Source organism: Apodemus sylvaticus, chromosome 14, assembly GCF_947179515.1.
Source record: "Apodemus sylvaticus chromosome 14, mApoSyl1.1, whole genome shotgun sequence".
Taxonomy (NCBI): domain Eukaryota; kingdom Metazoa; phylum Chordata; class Mammalia; order Rodentia; family Muridae; genus Apodemus; species Apodemus sylvaticus.
Window position 1 is genome coordinate 7995435 of NC_067485.1, and position 27972 is coordinate 8023406.

Here is a 27972-nt window from a genome sequence, read left to right on the forward strand (position 1 = left end):
TAATCGCCATCTCTCATTTCTGAAAAAATGGCCCTTGTCTTTGTTTTCAGAATGGTAGTTATGTTGACACTTAGCTGTGTGACTGCCTGTAAGAGGAGGGGGCGGCTAGGCTTCACACTCTTGACCACTTTGGTTCATAACTTTGACTCGCTCCTTTTGTTTTGCCTTATATTCCATAAAATTGTATTATGAAATTGTGCTGTGCTCTCCCTGCGTTATTTTACCTGTTTAAGTGGTGACAGCAGGAATGTCTGCTTTGCTCCTGTCCCTCCTGGGTTATTTGTAACCCAACAGCAGTCAGGGCAGAGCCAGGGCACCTGGAGCCCTGCGTGGCCCAAGGAGCCATTGCCAGCATTTCCTGTTCCCACCCTGAATACTCCCTCAGCGGGACACACAGGAGCGGGACGCACAGCAGCGTGCCACCGCCACCGGGCTGCCAGCAGTTAGCACGTGTAGGCTGTTCTCACTTGGTTCTGACATTGTTGGGTTCTTAAGTCTGTGAAACTACTTGGGATTTTAAAGTGCAGGTTTGGCTAAGCATGGTGACACACACAGGAAAGTAGACCAGGGTGGGTCTCAGTGGGTTCAGAGGCCGGCTTGCTTTTTGTAATGAGCTCCAGGATAGACAGCCTGTCTCAAAGCAAAAACAACCCAAAAGCCAGAAAGTGTGTAGACCAGCTAATCTCTCAGATTAAGGAGCATTTGCTTTAAACTTTGTCACCCTCCAAATCCCATATCCTTAATTACAGTCGATTAAAGAAAAAAACTACAGTGAGTTTATATGAGAGACATAAATGAGAAATATTTGCCAGTTTGTCATGTTTGTCTTTGGGAGTCAACTTAGGAGCCTTGGAATACAGGAAAAGATGAGCTCCTGCCTCCTCATGCCCTGTGCTTCCTGAAAGTTTGAACTTCATTGGAACTTTGAAACTAATTACTGTAAGGAGATCAGGGCCAGGGGAGAGGTAGATGGGATGGGGTGGGGGATCAGAGCCAGGGGAGAGGTAGATGGGAGGAGAGGGACCTGGGAAGAGGAATTTGGGGAGGAGTATGGAGTGTGCAATCTTTTCTTTCATTTGCCTTAGAACAGCTGTTGAGTTACTCTTTTTTAATATGTTTGGTTTTACTTGAACCATTTGAAGATAAGTACTTTGCAAATTGAGGCAGATAAGTAATGTTGCAGTAGTTTTGGGGTAGGAATTGCTTAGCACATAATGACTTCTCCTGTTTTCCCATGATTTTATGCATATAGGAATATATAATATTATACAACTTATGACTTTGGTATGGGAATACGATAAAGTAATTTTATAAAGGATGACAGGATTAGTGTTTAGATCGGTGGTTCTCAACCTGAGGGACATGGTCCTCGTGGGGGTAGAATATCAGATGCTGACATTACAGTTGAAAAGAGTAGCAAAGTGCAAGTAGCAATGAAGCACTTCTGTGCTTGGGGCTCCCCAGAGCATGAGGAACTGCAGTAAGGAGTCACAGTACTAAAGAGGCTGAGAGCTACTGACTTAGAGTTGCTATTTTCCAAGCCACTCCTCCCTTTCAAATCATGATCGTGTCTGTCTTTATATTCCTATGTCCTGTTCCTCTTTTACCACCTAGCTAGCCTAACGCTGACAGTTCCTGTATAGCCCTTTATGGTGCAGACAGGTGGCTAACTTGGTTTGGTTACTTCTGTTGCACAATTGGTTTCATTTTGGGTCTGAGGAAGTGTAGCTATGGTCAAATACTAAAGACAAGTGATTCTGAGAGTTGGAGCTCTGGACCCGTCTGCCTCAGGTAATTAGGCCGGGCATGTGTGTTTCAGTGTGTCCTGTGCTTTGCCAGTAAGTTGCAGGCTGTTAGTTATTTTGGTGGTTATGTTAGGGAAAGAGCACACTGTTTTTATTAACATAGCTGGATTTATTACTGCAGGAGTTCTGTACTTGACTGTCTTTCCCATTTTAAATTTCAGAGGAACACAATGCAATATCTTCTTTAAATACTTTGTCTCTCTTTTGAAATGTATGCCTGAATAGTAGTAAGAACTCTTTAATGATATATTATTGAGGATTATAAAAGTTTATTGATTCTATTAGTATATAGGTTTGAAAGCATTTTATTTTTTATTTTATCGTCTTGCATTTTATTTAGCTTTGTATTGGTTCTTTGTGAATGTCACACATTCGTTTCAACCCCACTCATCTCCCCTCCCCTCCATATCTCCCCTAGGCCCTTGCAAACCCCCCATCCCCCCCCCAAAAAAAAATCTTGCCATGGAAACTGCTCTGTGTCACACAGTATACCCTTTTGCCTAGTTTTACTTGCAAATGTTTTTTGCAATGAGTCATCAGTCCGGTTCGAGGCCTCTGGCTTCTGCTACGCTCTCAATACTGGATCCTCTCTGGGACCCCCTCAGATATCCTGGTGCTGCCCAGTTGATGTCATGAAGATCCGGCAGCTTTGGCTCTGCAGGACTGGCCTCTTCACTCACTCTAGCAGTTGATAGATGAAGTGGGGGTGGGGTGGGCTACTCCAAGCCCTGGATCTGGGTCTAGGTCGTATGGAGTTGCTGCCAGCTCTCCTGTGCCGTGCCACCAGGGCCAGCTCTCCCACTTTGTCCAGGGGAGGTGTGGGACCAGATCAGCCTGCTGCAGTCAGCAAGGGGGAGGGGCTAGCTCTTTGGAGCCCCCAGGGCAAGTTCTCCTGTGCTGCCCAGGAGGTCAGGAGGCCCTCCCAAGTGCTGCAGCTGGTGAGGAGCAAGGCCAGGTTACCTGCTCGCAGGCCTTTCCCAGGCGAGGGGTGGTTTTGAAAGAATTTTATTCAAGCATCATTCCTGGAATAACATATGAGACTAAGCATATGTGAAATTAATTGCTTTCAGTTTTAACTATTGAAATCCATGACAGCTAGATGTGTCTGCATCTGCAACACCATCTGCTCTGCTCCCAGATGTAGAAGCCTGCTCATTGGGTTGCTGGGTGGAGGTCAAAAGAATGTCATTTCTAGGCAGCATAGGAAAGTTGATGTTTGCAGGGCAGAGGATTGAACTCAGGCTTTTGTGCCTGCAAAGCAGGCATCCTGTCATTGAGCTGCCTCTCAGCCTCAACATATTTACCTGTCTGTTTATTCATCCATCTGTCTGTTTGCTTTTTTAATGTGTATGAGTATTTTGCCTGAATGTATGTGTGTGTGCATCACATCCACTCCTGGAGCCCATGGAGATCAGAAAAAGGTCTTAGGTTTCTGATGTACTTATGAAATACCGTATTTTACTACTGCCAGATAACAGATTAAACTTAATTTTGTTTTAAACAGGACTATGAACTAATCTCTAAGGAACCCAAACCTTTTGTATTTGAGGGGAAGGCTCGGGGCCCCATTGTAGTCCCCACAGCTGGAGAGGAGGTGCCTGGGAATTCAGGGAGTGTGAAGAAGGGAGCAGCAGTGAAGGAGAGAACAAGTCCTAAAGGAGAGGAAGCTAAGGATGACACCGAGGGCCACGACAGGACGCTGCCGCAGCAGCTGGGCGGCCAGAACGGAGCAGCCGCCTCAGCCCAGAGCTTCAACAGCGACCTCGTGAAGGCCTTAGACCGAATCACATTGCAGAATATCCCTTCACAAGTGGCCTCGGGCCTGAATGCAGGGATAAGGAAGGACTATGGTCTCCCTCTCACTGTCCTCTCGTGCACGAAAGCGTGTCCTCATGTGGCTAAGTGTGGAAGCACTCTTTTTGAAGGGCGGACAGTACATCTTGGGAAGCTGTGTTGTACTGGGGTTGAAACTGAAGATGATGAAGAGACTGAGTCCCACTCATCAGCAGAGCAGGCCTCCTCTGCTGAGGCCTCTGATGGACCAACACTGCATGACCCCGATCTCTATATCGAGATCGTGAAAAATACGAAGTCTGTTCCAGAGTACTCAGAGGTGGCTTATCCTGATTATTTTGGACACATTCCACCTCCCTTCAAAGAGCCTATTTTAGAAAGGCCTTATGGTGTACAAAGGTGAGTCGCTGACTTCCTCCTCCTCCCAGGTAGGACCATCAGCAAGTGGAAGGAATACTTACAGATTCTATTTGGGGTCTTTAGGAAACAGTTACTATGAATTGTAGGTTCATTTTTTAAGATGCTTTGTGTAGCTATGAAATTGTCCATGTTGTGTTTGGAAAATTTTGTATGATTGTTGTACTTTGGATTTAAGTTTATCACGCATATAGCAAGAAAAGGTAAGGGGCATATAGCAAGTAGCAGAGAGCAGAGCATCAGAGGAGGCAGCGTCTAACATCCAGTGGGTTGCCTGAGACCCTCGCTGAGACAGCGAGCCTAGGAGCGGGATGCCTGAGACCCTCGCTGAGACAGCGAGCCTAGGAGCGGTTTGGAGCCTCAGGCGGTGTCCTCTGTCCTACAGCCTGGGAGAGCAGTTGTGACCTGTTGGGAATATTCCCATAGCTGTTGTCAAGGGTGCCAGGTTTACCACCCTTGCGATCTTTGCCAAACCCCCTTTCCCTGTCCCAGGGCCAGGCATCTCTGAGGACAGTGGAGATAAACTTGCTCGAGTCTGAGACCAGGGGCTACTTAACCTCTTGCTCTGTCGGGTTCTCAGCAAGCACAATGATTGCACGATGGTTCACAGTGTAATTACATAGGTTTACTTCATTTTGTAGGCATATTACTTACACAAATGAAAGGACAATAATAGGACCCAATATAGAAAATTAGTTTAGATTGTACCTAAAAATATGAAGGATTATTTAATGACATTTGAATACATATGATCTTAGCGGTATTTAGTAATTTTTTTTATTCATACTTGGTTTAGATGTGATTTTAAAATAGTATATAAATGAAGTATAAGGATCTATTATTTTGTTTGAAGATTTAGCTTGAAATACAGAGAATCTGGCAATGTCTGGCATGGAAGACATTGACTTTAGTTTGCTCCTGTTGGTCGCCATGTCTCTTAACCTGATATGAGTGAGTGATGGATATTTTGTGAATGATTTGCCAGTGTCATTCCCTGTTTTAATCTAAGAACATGACGAATGAAAGGGGTCAAGTTTGAGGTTTTACTGTTCTGTTACTTTCAGGAGAGGGCGTAGCCCTTTTCTTTGCAGTGTAAACTGGACATGGTAGTGCCCACCGCAGCCCAGCCACCACTGAGGAAGGGCAGCCTGGCCTGGGCAGCAGAGTGAGAGCATTTGTAACAGCACTAAGTGAGGTGATATTTAGTGTGCCAAAAATATAGAAATTGTTGGTAGTATCAGTCAGTGCACACACTCAGCATGCAGCAAACCTGTGCAAAATCTGTGCTTAGAAGCTGCTTTTGGTGACATTTCTTAATGGTTTTTAATTTTTGTTTTATGTGCATTGGTGTTTTGTCTGTGTGTTTGTCTGTGTAAGGGCATCAGGTCCCTTGGAACTGGAGTTACAGAGAGTTGTGAGCTGCTATGTGGGTGCTTGAAATTGAACCCAGGTCCTCTGGAAGAACACTCAGCCAGCTGCCTGTCCCCTTTTGTTGACTCTTTAAAAGTGATTCCCGTCAGTTTTGACACTCTTGTTATGAGTACAATAAGTGCTGAGGAGGAGGCCTTGCTGTCGCTCTGGGCGTCTGAGAGTCCACTTGCCTTCAAGTCCCCGCTGTGCACCTGCCTGCGCCGGCTGGGCCACTCAGTACTTCCCTTGATAATTTAGTGGTTTTAAATCCTACAGCTTTCAAAGCCACAAATGGACACTGTCCTTCTCATTGTAGGACTTATTTGTTGACCTGATAGGTAGGTTGTCTTAATTGAGGCTTTAAAGTTTCATATCATGGCAAAAAATACCAAATGTGGGTAGCTAACAGCTGTTTCTAAAGTTCCAAGAAATCTCTATTTCTTGAAACACATGGAAGACATTGACTTTAGTTTGCTCCTGTTGGTCGCCATGTCTCTTAACCTGATATGAGTGAGTGATGGATATTTTGTGAATGATTTGCCAGTGTCATTCCCTGTTTTAATCTAAGAACATGACGAATGAAAGGGGTCAAGTTTGAGGTTTTACTGTTCTGTTACTTTCAGGAGAGGGCGTAGCCCTTTTCTTTGCAGTGTAAACTGGACATGGTAGTGCCCACCGCAGCCCAGCCACCACTGAGGAAGGGCAGCCTGGCCTGGGCAGCAGAGTGAGAGCGCCCACGCGCTCACAGATGCCATGCTGTGGGTGCTGCTCGTGTTACTTGGCGTTCTGTTGTATGGTTGTCTTTATCCTAATCTTTTTAAAAACAAGATTCAGTATAGAATAAACAAATTCTGTTAAAGTCTCTGATGCAATTACAAAAACAAACATCTGTAAAAAGTCTCTTACAAGATTCCTATGCGCTGGGTGGAGGCTGCTCACCTCCTGAGTCCCAGCACTCAGGAGGCAGAGGCCGCGGGTCTCTGTGAGATTCAGGACAGTCTAGTGTACAGAATGAGTTCTAGAACTGCCAGGGCTACTCAGAGAAATCTTGTATTGAAACATAAATCAAAACAAAAGATGGATATGCATATTTTCTCAATATAGCTGATAAAGTAACAGTAAAATCATATATGGTAGATGTCTTAGGGTTTTTATAGCTGCGACAAAACACCATGACCACAAATCTAGTTAGGGAAGAAAGGGTTTATTCAGCTTACATTTCTACATTGCTGTCCATCATGGAAGGAAGTCAGGACAGGAACTCAAGCTGAGCAGAAACCTGGAGACCAGAGCTGATGCAGAGGCCGTGGAACTGTGCTCCTCATGGCTTGCTCAGCCTGATTTCTCCTAGAACCCAGGACCACCAGCCCAGGGCCGGCACAACCCACAATGGTCCCACTCCCATTGATCACTAATTGAGAAAATGCCTAAACATCAGGATCTCATGGAGGCATTTCCTCAACTGAGGAACCTTCCTTTTGATGATTCTAGCTTGTGTCAAGTTGACAGAGACAACCAGCCAGTACAGGGGATTTATTTAGTTTTATCAGACAAAGGGACAAACAGTATGAGTTCTCCTCCTGCAGACTTCTTTCCTTTTTCCTCTGAGGCCTTACTCTTCTCCCAGTTACTTCAGGCAACAATGTGGCAAAGGGGACAGAAATAGTGAACTCAGAAGACAGGGAGCATTTGGGAAGACCCAGCTGAGCTCTTTGCTGCTGGTAGCTTCAGAGAGCAGGGAGACCGTTGCCTTCCGGTCCCACTTCAGACCACTGTTCAGGCTCCCCAGACACTCCCAACACTTACAGAGATGGTCCTGGTTAAATCAAACTAGAGCTCACTCACTGAATAGTGATTAAGTGATGACAGGGTCTGGGCTCCATCTCTGAGGAGGGTAGGGGATGGCTCAATGGCTAGAGCACGTGTTGTGGAGATTTAAGAACTGGAGTAGGATCCTCAGCTCTCACAGGAATGTAGGGTGGGGTGGTGGCCCGCTTGTAACTCCAGTTCTTGGAAGGAAGAGAGAGGAGAACCTAGAGCAAGCTGTAAGCTAGACTAGGCATGTTACTGAGAGACCCTGTCTGCATGAATAAGATGGGAGGGCGCCAGGAAGAGTCCCAGCTGTCAGCCGTGGGACTCTTGAGATGCTCAGATAGACATGCAGGAGCAGGGGCATCACAGAGGAGTGCCGACTCCCTCACCTTAAGTCTGAGCAGCACCACTTCAAGGCCTCCGGCCCGGATGAGTGTGGGGGGCGAGCGAGCAGTGCTGTGCGCCCTCCTGCAGGCGCAGTGTGCCCGCCGCCTCCCTCCTGCTGCCCTGCCATGTTCTCCGGTCACTGTGCTGGGCACCCTGAGCCTTAAGCCACAGCTCTTTCTTCCTTACGCTGCTTCATTCCCGCAACAGAACGAGTGACCGACCAACAAACTACCCCTTTTCTTCACAGACGGTTTTGTATGTGTTGAGTTATTTTTATACTGAATAAACGGAAAAATAAATTGTGTTTAACCATTGAGTAGATGAAGAAAATTTTACCTTACACTTTTCTCCTGGTGTTTTCCTGTATCTTTCTGTTAACTGTCAGACCTTTTAATATTTTCTTAATAATGCCCAGGTCTTCATTTAGGATGAGTTCTTTGCATATGTAGAATTAAGGTTATATTGTCACAGCTTTCTGTCACAGACTGATGTCTGTGGTTAACAACAAATATGGAGAAGAGGCTTACTCTGGTGTGTTTGCAGAGGTCTGAGTCTGCGGCTAATTGGTTGTGCCGTGGGGCCCATGAGAAGGCAGGACAGAGTGGTCGGAGTCCAGGGAGAGCAAAGCCAGTGACCTCATGGTGCCAGGGGACAGGCACTGAAAGGGAGTAGCTCCTAGGAGCCTAGATGATGTTCTCCCCAGTGGCCTGACTAAAATAGCCTTCAGCCACAGTCCTTGTGAGGCAGTTGAAGACTAATGATATTGTTAATATTCCTTAATTATAGAAGAGCATCTTCTTGGTAGCTTCCAATTTTCTCAGTTAAGGAGTCTTGAAGTGTGGGGTTCAGTATATTTTTGAAGTGTTATTGTAACTATTTTGGCAAAATTCATGCTGCTTTTCATAGATTTCTAATCACAGTCATACTCTATTGCTTGAAGTGATCTAAATTAGAGGTTACATCAGCACATGATGTGGGTTTCCTCCTCAAGAGCTCATTATAGGAGTGCAGAGATACCTCAGTGGTTAGAGCACATGCTGTTATTGCAAAGGCCCCAACTTCAGCTCCCAGCACCCATATCTGGGGGTTTACAGCCACCTATAAAACACAAACACACATACACAGAGAGAGAGAGAGAGAGAGGGAGAGGGAGAGAGGGAGGGAGGGAGAGAGAGAGAGAGAGAGAGAGAGAGAGAGAGAGAGAGAGAGAGAGAGAGAAGGAGAGAGGGAGAGAGAAATTAAAAATAAAAATCTTAAAGAGATTTGAGAGATGGAATTCCATTAATGCTCTCAGGACCTGGTGGCCAGTTGGCTGGAATCAGCATCTGCCCTAACATCTTGAGTTTTGTGTCCCAGCTATGCCTCGGTTCCTCCTGGTATTTCCTGGCTTTCCAACCTCTCCTCTTCCCAACATTGGAAGGGGATTCTGCAGAACATTCAAGGAGACTTCCAGTTGGATTCTTGGGGTAAATTCCTAAATGGGTGGGATTTAAACCCTGGTGGGTTGTCTTAACTCTCTGGTTCTGTCCTGCCTCCAACAGTGCTGCTGTTATGCACACAGAATTACTCGCCTAACAGTTAGACCATTTGCTTTCTGTGTGGAAAGGCCGAGTAGACATTCCTGGTCGGCTCCTCTCCTGTCCTCTGCTTTTTACAAGGTTTTTTTTTTTTTTTTTGTGGCTGTCTTTTATGTGCGTAATCTTTAAAGCTCAAGTTTTGATATGTACTGATTTTGATTTTGGTTATTCTGTGCTAATTTTTTATATACAAGTAGGGGGATGATTATTCTTATTTTACACAATTACTATTTTATCACTTTCCATGCCAGACTTAAACTTGGGAGAAGGTTGTGCATTGGTGTCAGAGGATGGTAGTAGTGAATTTTGTCATGCTTCTCTTTTATGATTTCAGGACAAAAATTGCCCAAGATATCGAAAGGCTGATACACCAGAGTGACATCCTGGACCGGGTGGTGTATGACTTAGACAACCCGACGTGAGTCCGGCCTCTAAAAAATGTTGCTCATAGTTGTTGTTCATTAGTGTCCAGTCCAAGGGTAGATAGTTTTCTCCAGTGCACCTTCCCGCCCCCTCGCTGCTCCTCTTGTGCTGGAACAGGCAGCTGTGTGAGAAGCATGAGCAATCTTGTTTATTTTAAGGCTAGAGAAGCCTTTGGTTGTAGGTGAAATTTAAAGGTTATAAGTTAGTTCTGTGGTTTTGGAAAAGTGAACCTCCCTCCACTGAACAGCATGGGTTTCACAAGAAAAGCTAGCCTTACTGCCCCAGCGCTTGCCGAGGCACTGCCACTCCCGACTGGCCTTCGCCTGCCAGGTCACTTGCTACTTTTGCATTAGCACTGGTAATATGTGTGAGGATTTACCTGTAGTAAATAAATACAATTACCACTACTCAAGTAAGAAGTTTAGTCAGTTTTCTGTGGGTCTATCCTCCCCTTACTGTGTCAACACTTTGAGGAAATGCACACTTTACTTTTCATGATTGGAGGAAACAGACTTTTAAAAGTAATTGTTGGCACATATATGAGTAAAAGCTCTGTCAAAGATGGTGACTGGGTTTAGAATACTCCTTCTTCTTGGCTATGGCAGGGTCGCCCACTGTGCCCTAGGCTGGTGTGGGACTCACTGTGTAGCTCAGGGTGGCCTTCAACTTAGAACAGCCCTCCTGGTTCTGGAGGATGTGTCACCACTACTGACTTCAAAGTATTTTTACACAGGGAAGAAGAACAGAACTTATTTAATGTGTTTATTCCATTGTTCATGCTTCTATGTTAGATGTAGAAAGATAAATCCTGGCATCTCTAGACCGGGCAGATGTGGGCAGACCCAGAGGCAGAATCCTCAGACGAGCAGGGTCTTCCTTCTGTGAGGGCTGGGCGGACAGCGCTAGGGCCTGGCATGTGTGTGCTCAGCAGTGTGGGAGGGAGAGCCCCTAAACCTCCTGAGGTAGCTAAGAGCAAGAACAGCATGGTTGTCAGAGTTACAGCGCCTCACCAGGCAGTTTAAAAAGTAAAACTTTTTCATACGTGATAATCAGTATTTTAGAAATGACATTTGTTCAGTGAGGCAAAGTCCTCACTGTGGGTATTAGTGTAGGAACAAGTGTTTTATAATTACAATTTGAGTATAAATATCAGTCAGATTTTGTCTTTGTTGTGTTTGCTATATTCTTTCTTGTAAAAGAAAGAGAAGCATAGTATGTTGTAGATCTGCCTTCTAATTTCAGTCTTTGCTTACCTTTTCAAGTGTAATATATTTTAACATATTTATTTTAAAATATTTATTTAGCTATACCACTCCAGAAGAAGGAGATACTTTGAAGTTTAACTCAAAATTTGAATCTGGAAATCTGCGCAAAGTAATTCAGATTAGAAAGTAAGCCATTTGAATGTTCTCATTTTGTGTGCACACACTCTCTGGACTTGCCATCAGGTGTCTTTGTCTTATCTTTCAGAAGTGAGTATGATCTCATTCTGAACTCTGATATAAACAGTAACCATTACCATCAGTGGTTCTACTTCGAAGTCAGTGGGATGCGGCCTGGTGTGGCCTATAGGTTCAACATCATCAACTGTGAGAAGTCCAACAGTCAGTTTAATTATGGTAAGACACTTTCCCTTCCCTGTGGGTGAGCGGGCACAAGGCCAGATTACCTGTAGGACCAGATTTTAGCATGAAGCACCACCTTAGACACACTCAGTGCCTCTGATTTTCAAACCTCAGCCATTTATTACACAGAGTGTGAAAAAGCTTAAACTCTGGTTGGATGATAAGAGGAGCTGCGTGGAGCTGCATGCCTGTAACTTCCTGTCCTCCCAGTCCTGCCTAAGGAGGCAGATGCATGCCAGGGTTGGGCGTTTGCAGTGTGGGCTGGGGCTGAAGCTCAGTGAGAGCTCAACCCATAAAGCTGTGGATTCTATTCTCAGCTCCACCCAAGAGAGAGAAGAAAATGTTTCTGTAGGAGTGCTCTGTCTGCAATTACACCCATGTGCCAGAAGAGGGCACCAGATCCTTTTCCAGAAGGTCATGAGTTACTGCTATCTGGGTGCTGGGAATTGAACTGGGGAAGAGCAGCCAGTGTTCTTAGCTGCTGAGTTAGCTATCTCTCCAGTTCCACGAAAAATAGTTTTACTTCCTTGTGCCTAGGAAGATATGCGCCCATGTCCCTGTGCCCAGCTCCCATCATAGCCACCTTCGGTGTCATGCTACAAGTGATTTGGTATAACATGTTTCATCTTCCTTCCGTCTTCTGAAAGTTCTTGTGTAGAACTGGTGTGAATTCTGCAATGCATGATAGAATTTTCTCGTGAATCCATTTCTGCTTAGTGAGTTTCTTTTGTTGGCTGTCCTGTAAGCTAGAATCATGTCCTTAGTGGCCAAGGCCAGCTGAAGCGCTCTGTCACATGTCAGTGGAGTACTGGTCCTGTTGATTGCTGTGTCTCTGTCTGCAAGGTCTAGGTGGAGAGCCGTGGTTTCACTGCTCCTCACCACACCAGGCTCAGGCTTCGCTTACCGTTATCTACTGAACACCTGCCCTGCGACACTCAGGTCTGCCTCTGTTCGCAGTCAGGGTCTGTTTCTCACAGAATAAATTCTTACCACACAGCTCATGGACATTGTTGAAGAGTCAGCATTTTGTGTATTCTTTTTTTCCTCGCTGTTACTCTCTGAGAGAATTATCTTTTCTTTTTAAAAATAAAACTCCAGTGTTTTGGAAGGAGAAATCTGAAGTGTGGAGTGTCATTGAAGGCTGCTCTGTTCATATTTTAAGTACAACTCAGGGTTATCTGCTGGGCATCTGGTCTGTAGCCACGGGCTATGTCTAGGGTGGATAATTATATAAACTTGAAATTTGCATTTAAAACTCAAAACATTCAAATTTCAAATCTAATAATAGCACGTATTTTTTAATATAATGTTTCCTAACATACAAACTTCCCTTTATTACAGATGGAGAAGAAATATGTTACAAAATAATAGTGGTTTCAACTATTTGTTGTAAAGATTGAAAAGCTTCTAACAATAGGCAAGAGACACTACATTATGTTCTCCAAAGCATTCCCTAAGCTGCCCAGAGCACATGCAGTGATTCTCTTTAGAAACATGCTCTCAGAGCACATGCGGTGATGCTCTTTGGAGATACGTCAGAGAAGCAGTAAAGTTTCTCAGAGTTGAAGAGATGTGGACAGTGTTTATTTGTGTGGTAGTGGAAATGAAACACTCTAGAATGACTCCCGTGTATGAGATAAAAGCTTTGCCATTTATCTAGTGAAATAATAGGGAGATCAGATAGTGTAATATCTGTTATGGTTATAAACACTTTTTTTTTTTAGAGATTTGATGTCTCTGATCTAATTTGATCTAATTTTCAAGTAATCTTTTAAAGACAAAAGTTAATATTTTGACTAAAATGTCAATAGTTACATTGTTTGGCATAAATGGTGATAAAACTGTTCATTAAAAAAAGGTCTATTTGACTTTACGCATATGTCTGAGTGTCTGCGTGTGCACTGTGTATATGTGGGGCCCAAGGAGGCCAAATGCACTGGATGTCCAAGTGGCTGTGAGTCGCCATGTGTGTGCTGGGGGTCAGACTCAGGTCCTGGAACAGTAGTAGGTGCTCTTTACGTCTGAGCCATGGAGTAGTCTTGATGTCTAGTTCATACACTTGATTCTTGGTGGTTTTAGTGTATAAAACAATCATTGGATGTGACTTGTATCTATCCAAGTAAGCAGGTTAGGTCCTGCTTACCTTCTGAGACTGGTTGGGGCTGGGTAGCATCACAGTAGGTATGGTCATCAGCCGATTGTGACCTCTCAGAAATATTTGCTGACATTCAGCCTTGTTATATCTTTAAAATTTTTATCTTAATTGAAACTCGTTTGAAGTATTATCAAGATAAATAAAAATACCTATTGTGTTCCTTAACGTAGTGTTTTTAGAGTAGAAAAGAACAGTTAAGAAAACTGATGTCATTTGTGTGGTGGGTGTCCTTTAAGAATAAAAGACAAAGACACATTTATCTGTATGCAGCAGTGTAATCTCTAAATGGTGCTGTAAGTAGAATTTCACTAACTTTTAATCTCATAAAAATAATGCCTTTAGCCCTAAACTTTGTTGAGGTAAAATTTTAACCCAAAACTTTGCTGAGTTAAGATTTTAATTTAAAATTGCTTATCTTAAGCAATGCTTATCTGCTTTAAAAGCCCTGCCCCCATGTGAGAGAGAAAATAGTTTCTGCCTTCAGTGTCATTTGGAATTTTAAAATGAGCAAATTCTGTAAGGATGCTGACTCATGGCAGCAGGACCTCTGATGGTGGCTGTTTAAATCTGCACTTGGGGTTGTCCTCTGGATGCTCTTGTATGTGTGTCATAGTTGGGGACTCAGAGTGGTGCTCAGGAGGAAGTGGGGCGGAGGCCACCATGGACAGAGACCGCCCACTCAGCAAGCTCAGCCCAGCCTTGTCCCAGCCTTCCCGCAGTGCTGGCTTCTGACACAGAATTGTGCCTGCCTGAAGAGAAGGCTGGGGACCCTGCCATGCTGCTGTTCTCCTGTTTTAATGAGAAATCACATTGCTGATGTTTTCTCTGGTCCTTAAATGTTCCTCCAAAATACTTGTAATGTGTTTTATCTGAACCTTTGTTAGCGCACATCAGTGGTCACAGTTTCTCTGCATTTTAGGTATCCTGACATTTTAATCATTTTATATGCCTCCATTTAATTTAAAATACCTATATCTCATAAGCCGAGGCTTATCTACACATTAGCATTTGTTCAGAGAATATTAATTTTAGTATTATAGTTTAGGGTTCTACCATATTTTCAAAAAACCATTTAAAATCTTGGGTTTGTTTCTCTGAAAAGTTTATTACTTTGTGGGGTAAGTCTCAACATAGCCCTAGGCGGCCTTGAACTCACTTATGCTAAGTCTGTCTAAGTGGTGGGATTGGAGCATGGTGCAGCCTACCACTCACGCATGTTTATTACAAGTGTTACTCACCATTTTATCAGGTACCAGAAACTTCTATTGGGTTATAAAGTATTTTGGGATTTTCTTTTTTATAAAACATGGTCTTGCATAAGGTAAATTTGAGTAGCGCTCCCATTAATGTAAAAATAGAACATGCTGTCCAGTGTCTCCTCTCAGCGCTGTTCAGTTTTGGACAGTATTGATCGTTCACCTTTTTTTGTCTAAGTGACATTTAGGTTTGCATTGGTAGCAGAGACTGTGAACAGTAACCGCAGCTCTGTCCTTGTTTCCATGCTCCTCCTCCCCTCCCTCCTCCCCTCCTTCCCCTCCCTCCTCCCTTCCTTCCCCTCCCTCCTCCCCTCCTTCCCCTCCCTCCTCGCTTCCCTCTCCCTCCCCCCTCCTCTCTCTTCTTCTACTTCTGGGGGCTTTTCTTTTTATTTATTTAAAGTATTTTATTTTTATATTAAAAATCCCCCACAGCTTCTGGTTTATTAATTTCCTTTAGAAGTTTTCTTTAATTTTGACCTTTACCTTCCTGCAAGTTAGTACTTTTCTTTACTTCTTCAATTTGTTTTATGTAAATTATCAAAGCATTTTAAATTTCTTCTTTATTATAGCCCCTTATATTATATATATTATATATTATATATAATATATATATTATATATATTATATATATATTATAGCCCCTATATTATAACCCTTCCCAGATTTTTTTTTTTGATTTGTTTTTTTCGAGATAGGGTTTCTCTGTGTAGCCCTGGCTGTCCTGGAACTCACTCTGTAGACCAGGCTGGTCTCGAACTCAGAAATCCGCCTGCCTCTGCCTCCCAAGTGTTGGGATTACAGGCATGCACCACCACCGCCCGGCGTCTCTCCCAGATTTTAATATTTCTGTTTTTAATCTTGCTATCTTTGACTACAAAACTAGGAAAAAGGTTTACTATATTTTTTCCTGGCTTAATTATTTTGGTTAAAACCTTTGTTATTTTCAAAGGTTAATTAATCTTGATTATAGACATGTAGACTTTATTATTTGCAACATTGTTTTGGACTTGAAGTAACCTTGAAATATATCCAGTCTGTTTTGTTTTAATAGATAATTAGAAATATGATGGGTTATCTGTAGGTACAGTGAATACCCACTGGCTTAATGGAGAGGGAGGAAGACGCAGCCAGTGTGTGTGTTGGTTTAGACCTGTGTGTGACTCATCTGCGTTTCAGTTTGGTTTCACTGTGGTAAGTTCTCAGTTTTAAAGCCTGCCAGTGCCAGTGTAATCTGGCCTGGAGTGGGCAGTGGCTCTCCACACCCTCCTTGTCCTTTGACAGTGCTGCAGTTAAGACTTCACTGTATTTGCCTTCCATTTTGTTCCTTTATTTGTAAATTTTAATTAGCTTGGTATGTGCTTGGCTGCTGGCTTTATAAATGGAGAAAGGGGTTTGTTCTTTGACCCTTTGTCTTTAATATAGATGATTATAGCTGAGTTAAAAGAAAACATCCACTGTGTCTGGTGCTGCTTCCTTCCTCTCCTCCCTCTCCTCACTGCCCTGTTTCCATCTCCCCTCATCCCCTCACTCCTTCTTTCCTCCTCTTCCTTCCTTCCCCTTCTCAGAGTGGTGCTCAGGAGGCCCTCGCGCGCGCGCGCGCACACACACACACACACACACACACACACATCTAAATTCCTGTTCTTTGTTTCTTTAGTAGAAGTTCCCCTTCCTCTTTCTCTCTTCCTCTCCCCTTTCCCGCCCTCCTTCACTTTATGATGGTCCCTCATTGTTGTTCTAAGGACTCTATGTGGCATGGAGCGTGTCTGTGGGATTGAACCACCTGACACACACAGACCACGAGCTGAACTTTTCTCAGTCTCCATCTGACTTTATTCTAGACTCTTTCTGAGAACTTGATGCTGTGAATGTTCTTTTTCTTTCATATATTTGTAAATAATATCTATGAAGTTAGGATAAATGGTAGAGCGAGCAGTTTAGGTAACTAGACTTCTAAAAATACGACCAGTGCTGGATTTGCTAGGTTAATGCTACATAAACTGAAGCTGGCTTGGTTTTACATTAGTAGAGGCTGAAAAAAGTGTTTTTTTGTAAACTTGAATTCTCACTGTGTGTAATTAGAACAGGCTGCACAGTTAATATAATGAGCACCCAGGACTTTTGATGACTAAAGAAATCATTTGTGGTGGAAAGTGTAAGCTGATGAAGACCACAGTACTTACCAGGGTAGTTTGCCTTGTGTTTTTCTCTGTGGGAGGCTTGGCCATTTTGCCTTGGGGATGTTGAGTGACAAGCACGTGGAAATGGACTTGGTGGGGAGGTCCCTGGTAGGGCTCACCAAGACGGACTGTGCCAGCGTTTATTTCATTTCTTTAGTTGACCCACCCCCAGACTTTATTTTAGCTGATTCCATTAAGTAGTCATCACAAATGATCCCAAAGCAGCTTTGAATATATTTCTGAGGTAACAAACACTGTCTGGATTGCTAAATTTGAACATTTGTGTCACTATCTTCAGACCCTCTTTATCTGTTACTTGAAATGGATTTTCTTCAGTTGCCACCAGATGGCAGTTTGGCATTTAATAATAGCTTCAGTTTCAAGCTTCTGTTTCATTCTCCCCTGCACATCTCTCCTTCTTATGTAAATCAGCCATATCGTCCTGGTTGTAACATAAAGTGAGCACGCACAAGACACTGTGAAAGACCCCAGTCTCATTTAAGATGATCAGCTTTGTGTGTGTGTGTGTGTGTATGTATGCTGTGTGTATATATGATGTGTGTAAGTATGTGTGTGTATGTATGTATGCATGTGTGTATGTATATATGCTGTGTGTGAGATCTATGATATGTTTGAGGATTTGTGTATTTCGTGTGTATGGTGCGTGCTGTGTATACTTGGCGTGTGTCTTACGTGCTTACATACTGTGAGATAGTGCTGAGGTTGGACAACTACATCCTTGCCTTCCCTCTGGAGTCAGGATCTCTGTTGTTTAGAGCTGTGTAGAGCAGGCTACTTAGCTCCCAGAAATCTCCTGTCTCTTTCCATCCTTGTAGGAATGTGCTGATCACAAACAGGCTCCTGCATCTGGCTTTTCTGAGGGTTCTGGGCATCAAAGTTCAGGTCCTCAGGTGTGTAAGGCAGGAGTCGTCACCTACTGAGCAGTATTCCACAACTACCAGCTCTTTCTAGAGGTCCTACATTGAAATAACTTGAAATGTAAGAAAATGTCACATACTTTGCCCAGCTGTGACATCTGAAATGGTGCCCCGCACTCTGGATCTCCCTGTGTCCATTTTCTACAAACCATGGCTTTCTTGTGTGTCACTGTAGCATGATGGCTAGGATCAGGAAACTGTCACATACATGAAGAACCTTCTAGTCCTTGGACCCCCATTTAAGTAAGATCTTCTTATTTTAAATCAGTCAAACAGTTCAGCTTAAAGACATTTCAGTCTTTCAGTTCTTCCCTGTATTCAGTGGATTATTGAACTGAGATGCTGTGTGCATCAACACTGTGTTTATTCCCCTTGTTTCCTAGAGTCTGTTCTTTATGCAGGTGCTGACCTTGTTCTGTCCATAACTATTCACGCTGGCCGCTGTGTTTTCATTGTGAAGTGTGACTCTCACAGGAGGGGGATGGGTCAGTGAGGGGTGGTGCCCGCCGAGCCAGCCTGACCCAAGGCCTGTCTGGGAGCGCCGTCTCCTGAAGGTTGTCCTCAGGCTTTAAGACCATATGCATATGCTTAAGCGTGCAGTGGCATGGCTGAGTTTTCAGGTATCGAGAGGCTCGATTTGTTTCCCTTTGGAGGGAAATGATGGCACTGTGGGCAGGTGATCATCACCAAGTGCTTGCCTCGGTCTTGGTGTATTTCAGCACCATCTGCTCCCAGTGCTCACTCACTGAAGAGTGAGAGGTGTAGACAGTGCTCTGTCAAAGGCTGAAAGCCGTGTGTCTGTGTGTGGCTGAGTTGGGGTTTGCTCTGGCTGTGGCGTGTGCGCTTGTGACCACAGTGCCATTCTGTACGTAGAGGGACAGCCTGTCACTGGGCCTGTCACTTGCCAAACCAGTAAATGTAAGAACTCAGGAAATATGCTACCTAAACTCTCTGTGAGAAAAATTAGTCCATGCAGAGATCTCAAGATACATAAAGTGTCCTGGCAGCCTGAAAGCAGAGGATGTGGGAGAAGTCAGACTGGTCATTAGTCACTGATGACTTAGTGAGTACTTGAAACGGCCTTGGAAAAATAACCGCTAATCTACCCCGACCGTAAAAGGTTGGGGGTAACATGTTAAGAAAAAAAAAATCAGCGGGACCAGTTAAAAAAGAAACAAGTATTTGGTAAGTAGTGGGAAGGAAGTAGGTTGACGGGGCTGAGGTGGGGCATGTGCCGGCATCGCTATGTGGAGGAGGCAGTGCCCTGGGGTGCCAGTGAGTAAGGTACTTCAGGGACAGAACTCTTTCAATTGAATAATTTGGCAAAGATAACCTAGGTAAATGCAAATAAAGCAGAAGTAGTAACATCTATATCAAAGAAATTTAATAGTTAAAAACCAGAAAAGCTGAGAGGCAGGAGCCATTCACAGGTTTCTGTCCTTAAGATGCTATAGACCTTTGTGTAGGAAAGTTGCCATGGAGATCTGCAGACATGGAGCAGAAGCCCCACTAACTAACTTACTGAAAGGCAGCTATTACTAAAATAGAATCTGCCCTAGCAAGAAGTTACAGCATCAGCAAGGATGTAAAGATGGGAATGATGCAACCAAGCTTGGGGTTCCATGTTTAAGAACTACTTGAGGGTGTGCTCCAGGAACCTGAGAGTAAAACTTAGGAAAGAGAAAGACATCGGGTGTGAGAAGTGACGGGACTCAGGCAGGGTCCAGCAAGAAGCCAGGGGCGAAAGCTGCAGAGGCACTCCAGAGTGGGCCGCCCTGCCGGAGTGTGGCCTTGTCAGCCAGTACATGAGGGCACTAGTGTCTTACACAGTCAAGAAACTCTCCAGAGGTGTGAGAGGAAATCTTACTGTCTTCATTCATCAAAGTGGCGAAATACAGACAAAATGTAAACCAAATTGTTAGGCTTCAAGTGTGAGACGACATATGTCATAGAGGTTATAGTGTTTGGCAAAGACATGAAGGGAGCATTTGAGTTGTCCCTGGAAACATCTTGGGGAGCACGTGTTTTGGCTCTCCAGTAGCTCCATCCACAGAATCTTAGCTAAGAGTGTGGCTGCTCTTCAAGTTTTACAGTCTGAAGAAGCTTACTTACATCCTATCACTGAGAAACTTAAAAATATATGTTTATTTTTATATTTTATTTTATTTTATTGTGATCTAAATTATTGGTAGAAATCAACAAAAACATGATTAAAAATCAGGGTTTGGAAATTAATCGTATTTATTATTTAAATATATTTTTAAAAGAAGAAATTTAAAACTGAAATTATTGGAAATTATTTAGAAATTATTTATTGTTAGAAATTATTTAGAACTGTCTGTCCATCATAGTAGCTACCAGCCATTAGAGGCTATTAAAATTAAAATTAAATACTTAAACAGTTAAATTCTCCTGTAGAGGCAGGCTCATTGCTAGTGCTTAATAAATGCCTCTTTATATAATCGTTTCATTTTAGCAGAAGGCGAGCTGACTCATATGTAGGGAGTATAATCTAACCAGGATTAATTTGTAAACTGAAGTCGTTCTATTCTCTGAAATAAGAAAAAGCTGAAAATATTCTATATTAGAAACTAGAGAAGGAAATAAACCAAAGGGAAGAGAATCAATGAAGACAAGTGTTGAAAATATTTAGACCAAAAATAAAGCAAAACATACAAATACTGTGTTTAGAAAAAGATAGACGTGTGTGTGCATGTGCTTGTGTGTGTGTGGTGTGGTTTATGAGTGTGTGTGTGTGGTGGGGAGGGTGGTTTGTGTAAGTGGGTGTGGTGTGTGTGTGTGCACGCACATGCATACACACACACACACACACACACACACACACTCACACACCAAAGCTGAAGGAGTATGATGTTGCCCTGATAGCAGTCTGTATACTCCCTTGACAGGATGCACATTGACCCTGGATCAAGGCTAGCATTCAGTAGTGCCCAGGGACCCTCTTTGTGCCCACTCAGTGCTGGGTTATAGGCATATATATATAGCCACAGCCAGCGTCTTACATGTGTGTCTGGGATTTGAACTCAGATCCTTATGCTTGTGTAACAAGCACCCTTTCTCACTGATCTGTCTAACCAGTCCCACAAAGTAAAATTAACATTTTTTATTGTGTGTGTATGGGCATTTGCCTGAATATATGTTCAGAACATGCATGTCCAGAGGAGGAAGGTGTTGGATCTCCTGGAACTGGACTTACAGATGTCTGTGAGCTGCTGTGTGGCTGCTGGGAATCAAACCTGGGCCTTCCAGAAGGGCAGACAGTGTTCTTACTGCTGAGTCACCTCGCTGGCCCTCCTCCCAAAGCAGACATTCAAGCGGGCGATGTCACTACTGAAAAGTGCTGAGCCGAGCCGAGCCGAGCATGGTGGGCACTCCTGCAGGCCTCCGGACAGGTGTGAAGTGGGAGTGGGAGGATCAGGCGCTCAAGGCTAGCCCGGGCTACACACACACACACACACACACACACAAACCCTGCTTTAAGAGACGAAACCAAACAAAAAATATGGGAGGGGAGACTACATTTTTAAACCTGTAAAACTAAATTATACTTTTGTTATCTATTCTAGCAATTGATGAAAATATTCAAATGGATTTAAGTTTACCTTTCTGAACCTAGTATGATCTCTGAACTTCCTTTTTAGAAGGAGCCACCTATGGAGGGAGCTGGAGAGATGCTCAGTGGTTGAGAGTGCTCCCTCCTGGGGCAGAGAGAGGACTGTGGTTTGCTTGTCAGGACCTCTGTCGGGCCTTGCAACTCAGAGCTGCCTACACTCTGCCCCAAGTGCAATACACATAATTTAAAAATAATAAATCTAGGAAAAGAAGCAACTTAAGAATCTAGGTGCAGCATTGTAGAATAGCCAACTTAACAAATTACTGTAAAAGAATAGCCCTTCCTTAGACCTAGCGTGGCTCACAGTCAGGGGTCTCCAGCTTGCAGCATCCACCCGGCAGTGGTGGTGTGAGGGGAGCCTCCAGGTTGCAGTGCTCCCGGCAGTGGTGTGAGGGGAGCCTCCAGGTTGCAGTGCTCCCGGCAGTGGTGTGAGGGGAGCCTCCAGGTTGCAGTGCTCCCGGCAGTGGTGTGAGGGTGGCCATGGATGAAATGAATGATCTGAACTTTTAAATTTCATCAGAGTTCTGGTGATGGAATTGATGCCACTCACCATGTAGGACACATGTGAGAGCACATAGTGACTATTTTTATACATGTAAACACAGCAGTGTCTGCCACATGGGGATTAGACACTGTCTCTCATACGTGATAGAATTGATTTGGGAAACTTGGTCAGTATTGTGTCAGGTCCTGTATAACATTTTTGATTAAAGTTATGAGGAAACAGTTGTTGTTCTTATCAGTATATTCACATCAGGGTCTGAGGGTCTGATTTCTTCAGTGTATTCACATCAGGGTCTGATTTCTTCAGTATACTCACAACAGGGTCTGAGGGTCTGATTTCTTTAGTATATTCACATCAGAGTCTGATTTCTTCAGTATACTCACAACAGGGTCTGAGGGTCTGATTTCTTGAAATGCAGTGAAAATAGCAAATAGCAGTAACTTCGTAAGGAGGCCTGCGCCATGAAGCAACACACAGTAGGTCCCCCAGAGGGACAACAGCTGTAGATTGCTGTGTGTGTTAGGCGACATATGCTTAGGTGAGCCTCAAACAGCATTGAAAGAGCTAGTTAGAAAGGAGGAGAAACCTCATAGGATGTGAGTGTATTTAATGAGATATGTATGATTCCAATCTGAAGGTAGGGTCTAAAATCAAGCCAGCTCTTAGGAAAAGCCATCAGTGTGTCTAAGATTTCATATGAATTTAACTCAATTCCAGTTAAAAAGTGTAGCATATGGTTGCCTTAGTCAGGGTTTCTATTCCTGCACAAACATCATGACCAAGAAACAAGTTGGGGAGGAAGGGTTTATTGAGCTTACACTTCCACGTTGCAGTTCATCACTAAAGGAAGTCAGGACTGGAACTCAAGCAGGTCAGGAAGCAGGAGCTGATGCAGAGGCCATGGAGGGATGTTCCTTACTGGCTTGCTTCCCCTGGCTTGCTCAGCCTGCTCTCTTATAGAACCCAAGAGAACCAGCCCAAAGGTGGTACCACCCACAAGGGGCCCTCCCCACTTGATCACCAATTGAGAAAATGCCCCACAACTGGATCTCATGGAGGCACTTCCCCAACTGAAGCTCCCTTCTCTGGGATAACTCCAGCCTGTGTCAAGTTGACACACGAAACCAGCCAGTACACTGGTTATGGAATGAAATAAGATGATTTTATAGTTTTTATTTGTGGGGAAGAGAGAGGTGATCTCTCACCATGTAGACTGTGCCAGCCTGGAGCACAGGTACCCTTCTGCCTCTCCACTGCCTCTCCACTGCCTGGGCAGGCAGTGCTATTGTAGGGCTCCATATCCAGGAAAGGACATTGTCTGCCTTAGTCCTACTCTCATTATCAGTACCCACCATGACCACAAAACAACTTGGGGAGGAGAGGGTTTGTTTAGCTCACATTTCCACATCAATGTCCATCACCAAGGAAGTCAGGACAGGAGCTCACACAGGGCAGGAACCTGGAGGCAGGAGCCAAGGCAGAGGCCATGGGGTGCTACTCAATGGCTTGCTTCCCCTGGCCTGCTCAACCTGCTTTCTTACAGAGCCCAGAACCACCAGCCCAGGGATGGCCCACCCACAGGAGGCTGGCCCCTCTCCATCAGTCACTAATTAAGGAAAGTCCTACAGCTGGATCTTAGGGATGCATTTCCTCCTCTCAGATGACTCTAGCTTGTCTCATATTGATACAAGACTATCCAGGACACAAGCCAGGTTAACACTTCTGTAGAGAAGAAATGAAAACACACATACATTTTTGTGGCCTTTCTCACTGCACACGAGACTTTCTGAAGAATTAGAGGAGTGATTGCTCATTATTGTGAGTGTGCATGTGTGTGCACTGTGGGGTATGTGTGATAGTGCATGTGTGTGCACTGTGGGGTATATGTGTGTGCATCTGTGTGCACTGTGGGGTGCATGTGTGTGTGCATGTCAGTGTACTCTGGTGTGTGTATGTGTGCATGTGTGTGCACTGTGATGCATATGTGTGTACACTGTGGGGGAGTGTGCATGTGTGTGCACTGTGGTTTCTATATGTTTGTATATATGTGTGTGTGTACATGCCTGCATGTATGTGTGCATGATGCCCTTTCATTTTGCTTCAGCCAGGGTCTGCCTTTGTCCTTGGCTGCTGCTTTGGCCCAGTTCACTGGAGGAGCTTCCTCCCATCCAGGAGCACAGAGATTATAGACAGGCTCTGCTATCTCCATGGCTTCTGAGAGTTAGTGACTCCTTAAGCTTAGGTGATGAGTTTTACCTTCAGGGCCATCTCCCTACACTATTTCTTCATTAAGTTTGACTATTTTACTTTTTAAAAGGAGTAAATTATCTTTAATTGACTGAACACTTTAACAGAAAAGAATTGGTAGCCATTCACTCTGAAGTTATTCCATTTTAGTTGATCTTTAAAAGGGAATATTGATTATGATTTAAGAAATTACTCAGATTTCTCCAATACATTCTAAAATAATGGAAATGCAGTATACCTAATTTTTCCTGAAATTTTGGTGTTTTCTAGAAGGCAATATTCATTTTTAGATCAATTCTGAAAAGAATTGTCTTTCCTTTTCTCTTCTTTCCAAGGTATGCAGCCACTCATGTACTCTGTCCAGGAGGCACTGAATGCCAGGCCGTGGTGGATCCGCATGGGTACTGACATTTGTTACTACAAGTGAGTAATTCCTACAGACGGGCACGCAAGGCTGCGTGCCGTTCCGTGTCAGTGTAACAGTGATGACACACTATGTATGCTGCCTAGTCAGGAGAAGGGGGACTCTCAATTAAGAAGATGCTGGACTGTAGGCAAGCCTGTAGGTTATTTTCTTAATTAGTAATTGATGTGGGAGGGTCCAGCCTTGTGTGGGCGGTGCTACACCTCGTTTGGTGGTTTTGGGTTCTCTAAGAAAGAAGGCTGAGCAAGCCATGGGGACCCAATAGGCAGCACTCCTCCATGGCTTTTTAACCCAGAGGCAGTGACCTTACTTTTTATTGACTCTGGGAATTTCATAAGGTGTATTTAGACCATACCCAACCCCACTTCTGCCTCTAGCCCTTCAACTCCACTCCTATCTGCTCAACCCCCACTATCTTGCCTCTTCCTCCTTTTCCTTTCCCTCTTTTTCTTCTTCACCCTGCTTTGTAAACTAACCCATGGGTTCTGATTTGTGCTGCCCATACACCTGTGTGGGAACATCTGCTGGAGCATGACTGACCTACAAAGGGTCACACCATTAAAGAAAACCAACTTTCTTGGCTCTAGAAGCTACCAGCTGTCCATAGTGTCCCTGATTGGAGTGGAGGCTTGTTAACCTGGTGCCTGCAGGCGGTCTCAGCTGCTCTGAGTTCATGGGCACAGCTATCTTATTATATCCAGAAGTCATTGTTTCAGTCAGGATTGTAGAATCTGTTTTTCTTCCTCTTCTGAAGTGGTCCCTGAGCCTGTGTGGGAGGGTAGGCAGTGTATGATTTAAATGCCCATGTATGACTACAGATTTACTTGTAAATGATGTTGATGAAGAAGTCTTAGGCCTTGCTTCCTAGTTTACTCTAATTCTGTATGTAAAATGTTTGCATATAATGCTTATTCTCCTTCCTGAACAATACTTTAGGAACTTGGTGCATGCATCTCACACCACAGAGCTGGCCACACTTCTTTCCATCGTTCATCCCTCAACCCAGTTTTCCTCATGACCTCTCTATCCTGGATGTGCTTGTGCTGGGCCCTGGGAGCTCTTGGGGGTTGCTTATGTGCATTTCTGTGCCTGGAAGGCTACAAGGTGTGGCTTACTACCTCACAACTGCCAAGGCTGTTGTGTAAGTAGGGCAGACCTTTCTTAAGAGAAGGCCCATGATTACACACTGCTGTTGTCTTTTCAGAAATGCTTCACTAATGCACACATACTTTCAGGTTAATCTCTTAAAATGGAAACCATGTAAGTATCTGACATATAGTTCTGTCCAGCCTCTCCCTCACAGAGCACAGATGTGCACTTTGACAGCATGGCTTTGTCTTCTGCCTCTTCACTGATAATAATGCACTTAATACTCCCAGAGGACACCATTTGCTATGAGCTGCACGAAACAGCTTTAGGCCTGTTGCATTGAGACACCAGTTCCCTGTGGTCTTCTGTTTGAACATGAATACTCGTAGTAGAAGAAATGCTCAGGTTTGAAAACCTGCATCTGAATTGAACATTTAAAAACCCTATGTTTTTAACTTTTTAATTTTTTTTTTTTTGGTGAATTTCGTACTATGTACTTTAATCCCACTTGTCTCCCTGTTCCTTTATGTCTGCTCTCTACCCTTGCAACCTCTTCCCTAAATAAAAATAGATTTAAAATTTTTATTTTTTAATGATCATTTCCCATCAGTCACACAAGATTTTGTGTCTTTATAATTTCGGTCTTGGTGTTTCTCTCCTTTGGATGGCAGTTTCTGTCCTGTTAGTCTTGAATTTTCTATAAAGTGGATTTTGATTCTTAATGTTGTCCTTAACTAGCAGTGACGTCTCATTCTTACATTTTTACCAGAAAACGATGATGTCTAGAATTTAAACCAATGTCATAGTTTATGTTCTCTTTGGAAAAACCTAGATCTTAAATTCTGTTACTTTCTGGGAAAGAAATGGGCCTCATTTCAGTAAGGTTCCATCTCTCCGTGTTTGTTAGCAAAATAAGTAGCACATAAATAAGCATAAACAAGGGAAATATGAGCCCTGATCTCCACTTTACAGTGCTTGTAGTGTTTTTATTAATGATAGCTCAATAGAAAGGTGCTCCTGGGTCCCCTGTTCTGTGCCAGAACGCTTTAGTGGCCTAGTGCTAACCTGGGCAGTGGTGGACACAGTTTTGGAAGAATTGCTCAAGCTATTAAATATCAAAACATCCCTGCTTTTCTACATATACTTCAATTCTCTTCACATTGCAATGTGCATGACTGTAACACAGTTAAGTTTTGTTCTGTGTAACAAAACTGGAATTCAGTGCAACTTAGCACCCATTGGCTAGCTATTTTTCATGTTGCCTGTGTTGTTGTGGTTGCTTTCCAGAAAACTGATACTAAGGATCAGAGACTGTTATAAAGAGAACAGAATTGTCTGTCAACGTGTGTCTTGCTTGTTTATAGCCTGTAACTTCCATGGGATATGTATGATAGCATATGTTGGCAAGGTTTTTTTACTATTTTATTGGGCTCTTATAACTCTACTTCCCTTCCAAGCCCTATTCTCTCCTCATCGCTTTCAACCCCCAACACTAGGTAGGAGAGAAACAAGGTTAGGGGGACCAGACCTCTCTAGGCTTCCGCCTACTGATTAGGGGTGTTGAGTTCCTTGGGGAAAGTCCAGTCTTCCTCTTCAGAATATCCAGTTTCTTCTTTTTGTCTCCTTTCTCACCACCATTTGACAAAAAGCAGCAGCAGCAGCAGCGGCAGCAGCAGCAACCAGAAGCAGCAGGGGGAGCAGCAGCCTCCTTCCCAAACCCTCCTGGAGTTTCCCTGTTTATACCCTCCCCAGAGTCTCCAAAATTAGACTCTCTGCAGCTGGCAAAACTCACACCACAGCCAGGGTAGTAGGCAAATCATAATCACCTGCTGTGAAGCAGCCTCTTGTCCCACACCTGGGATTAAAACAAAACATATTCACATAGCATAACTGGGTTTTTAAAGAGACCAAACTCTCACTACAGGCATACGTACCTCTTCAGTTAGCTGCCAATTCAGAGAGGAAACTGTTTTGTAGTTTCTTAGTTCCTAGCACTTGCCATTATCTGTCCATTAAAGATACAGTGATGAAGTTATTGAGGAATAGTTTGAATATATAAGTGCGAATAAATAGCCTGTAAACCCTATATTTTAAGAGTTTTTAGAATTTTAGAAATTAAGTGGACAGAGTATCTTTCAATGCCTGTCAGCGATACTTAAGGACTTTTAGAAGCTAATAACAGGATGCTGCCCCAGGTGTTTGCTGCCCTCTTTGATGAGTTACTGCTGCGTGATCAGCTCTGCTGGTGCATTGCCAAGCTCCCTACCTCCATGTTGATTTGTGAAGTTCCTTAA

General features: G+C 43.7%; 1 protein-coding gene across 15 annotated transcripts in view; it reads left to right on the forward strand.

Annotated features, from left to right (window-relative positions):
- The window catches only part of Agtpbp1 (ATP/GTP binding carboxypeptidase 1), a 150544-nt gene that overhangs the window by 91128 nt on the left and 31444 nt on the right, over window positions 1-27972 (forward strand). For all 15 annotated transcript variants that reach the window (XR_007973180.1, XR_007973179.1, XM_052156209.1 and 12 more), the window contains 5 exons: window positions 3310-3998; window positions 9537-9620; window positions 10930-11016; window positions 11096-11244; window positions 24501-24588. Coding sequence is in view for 13 of the 15 variants with exons in the window: in XM_052156209.1 (XP_052012169.1) it covers window positions 3310-3998; window positions 9537-9620; window positions 10930-11016; window positions 11096-11244; window positions 24501-24588 (1097 nt within the window). In the remaining 2 variants the exon portion in view is untranslated. The remainder of the gene's footprint in view (window positions 1-3309; window positions 3999-9536; window positions 9621-10929; window positions 11017-11095; window positions 11245-24500; window positions 24589-27972) is intronic.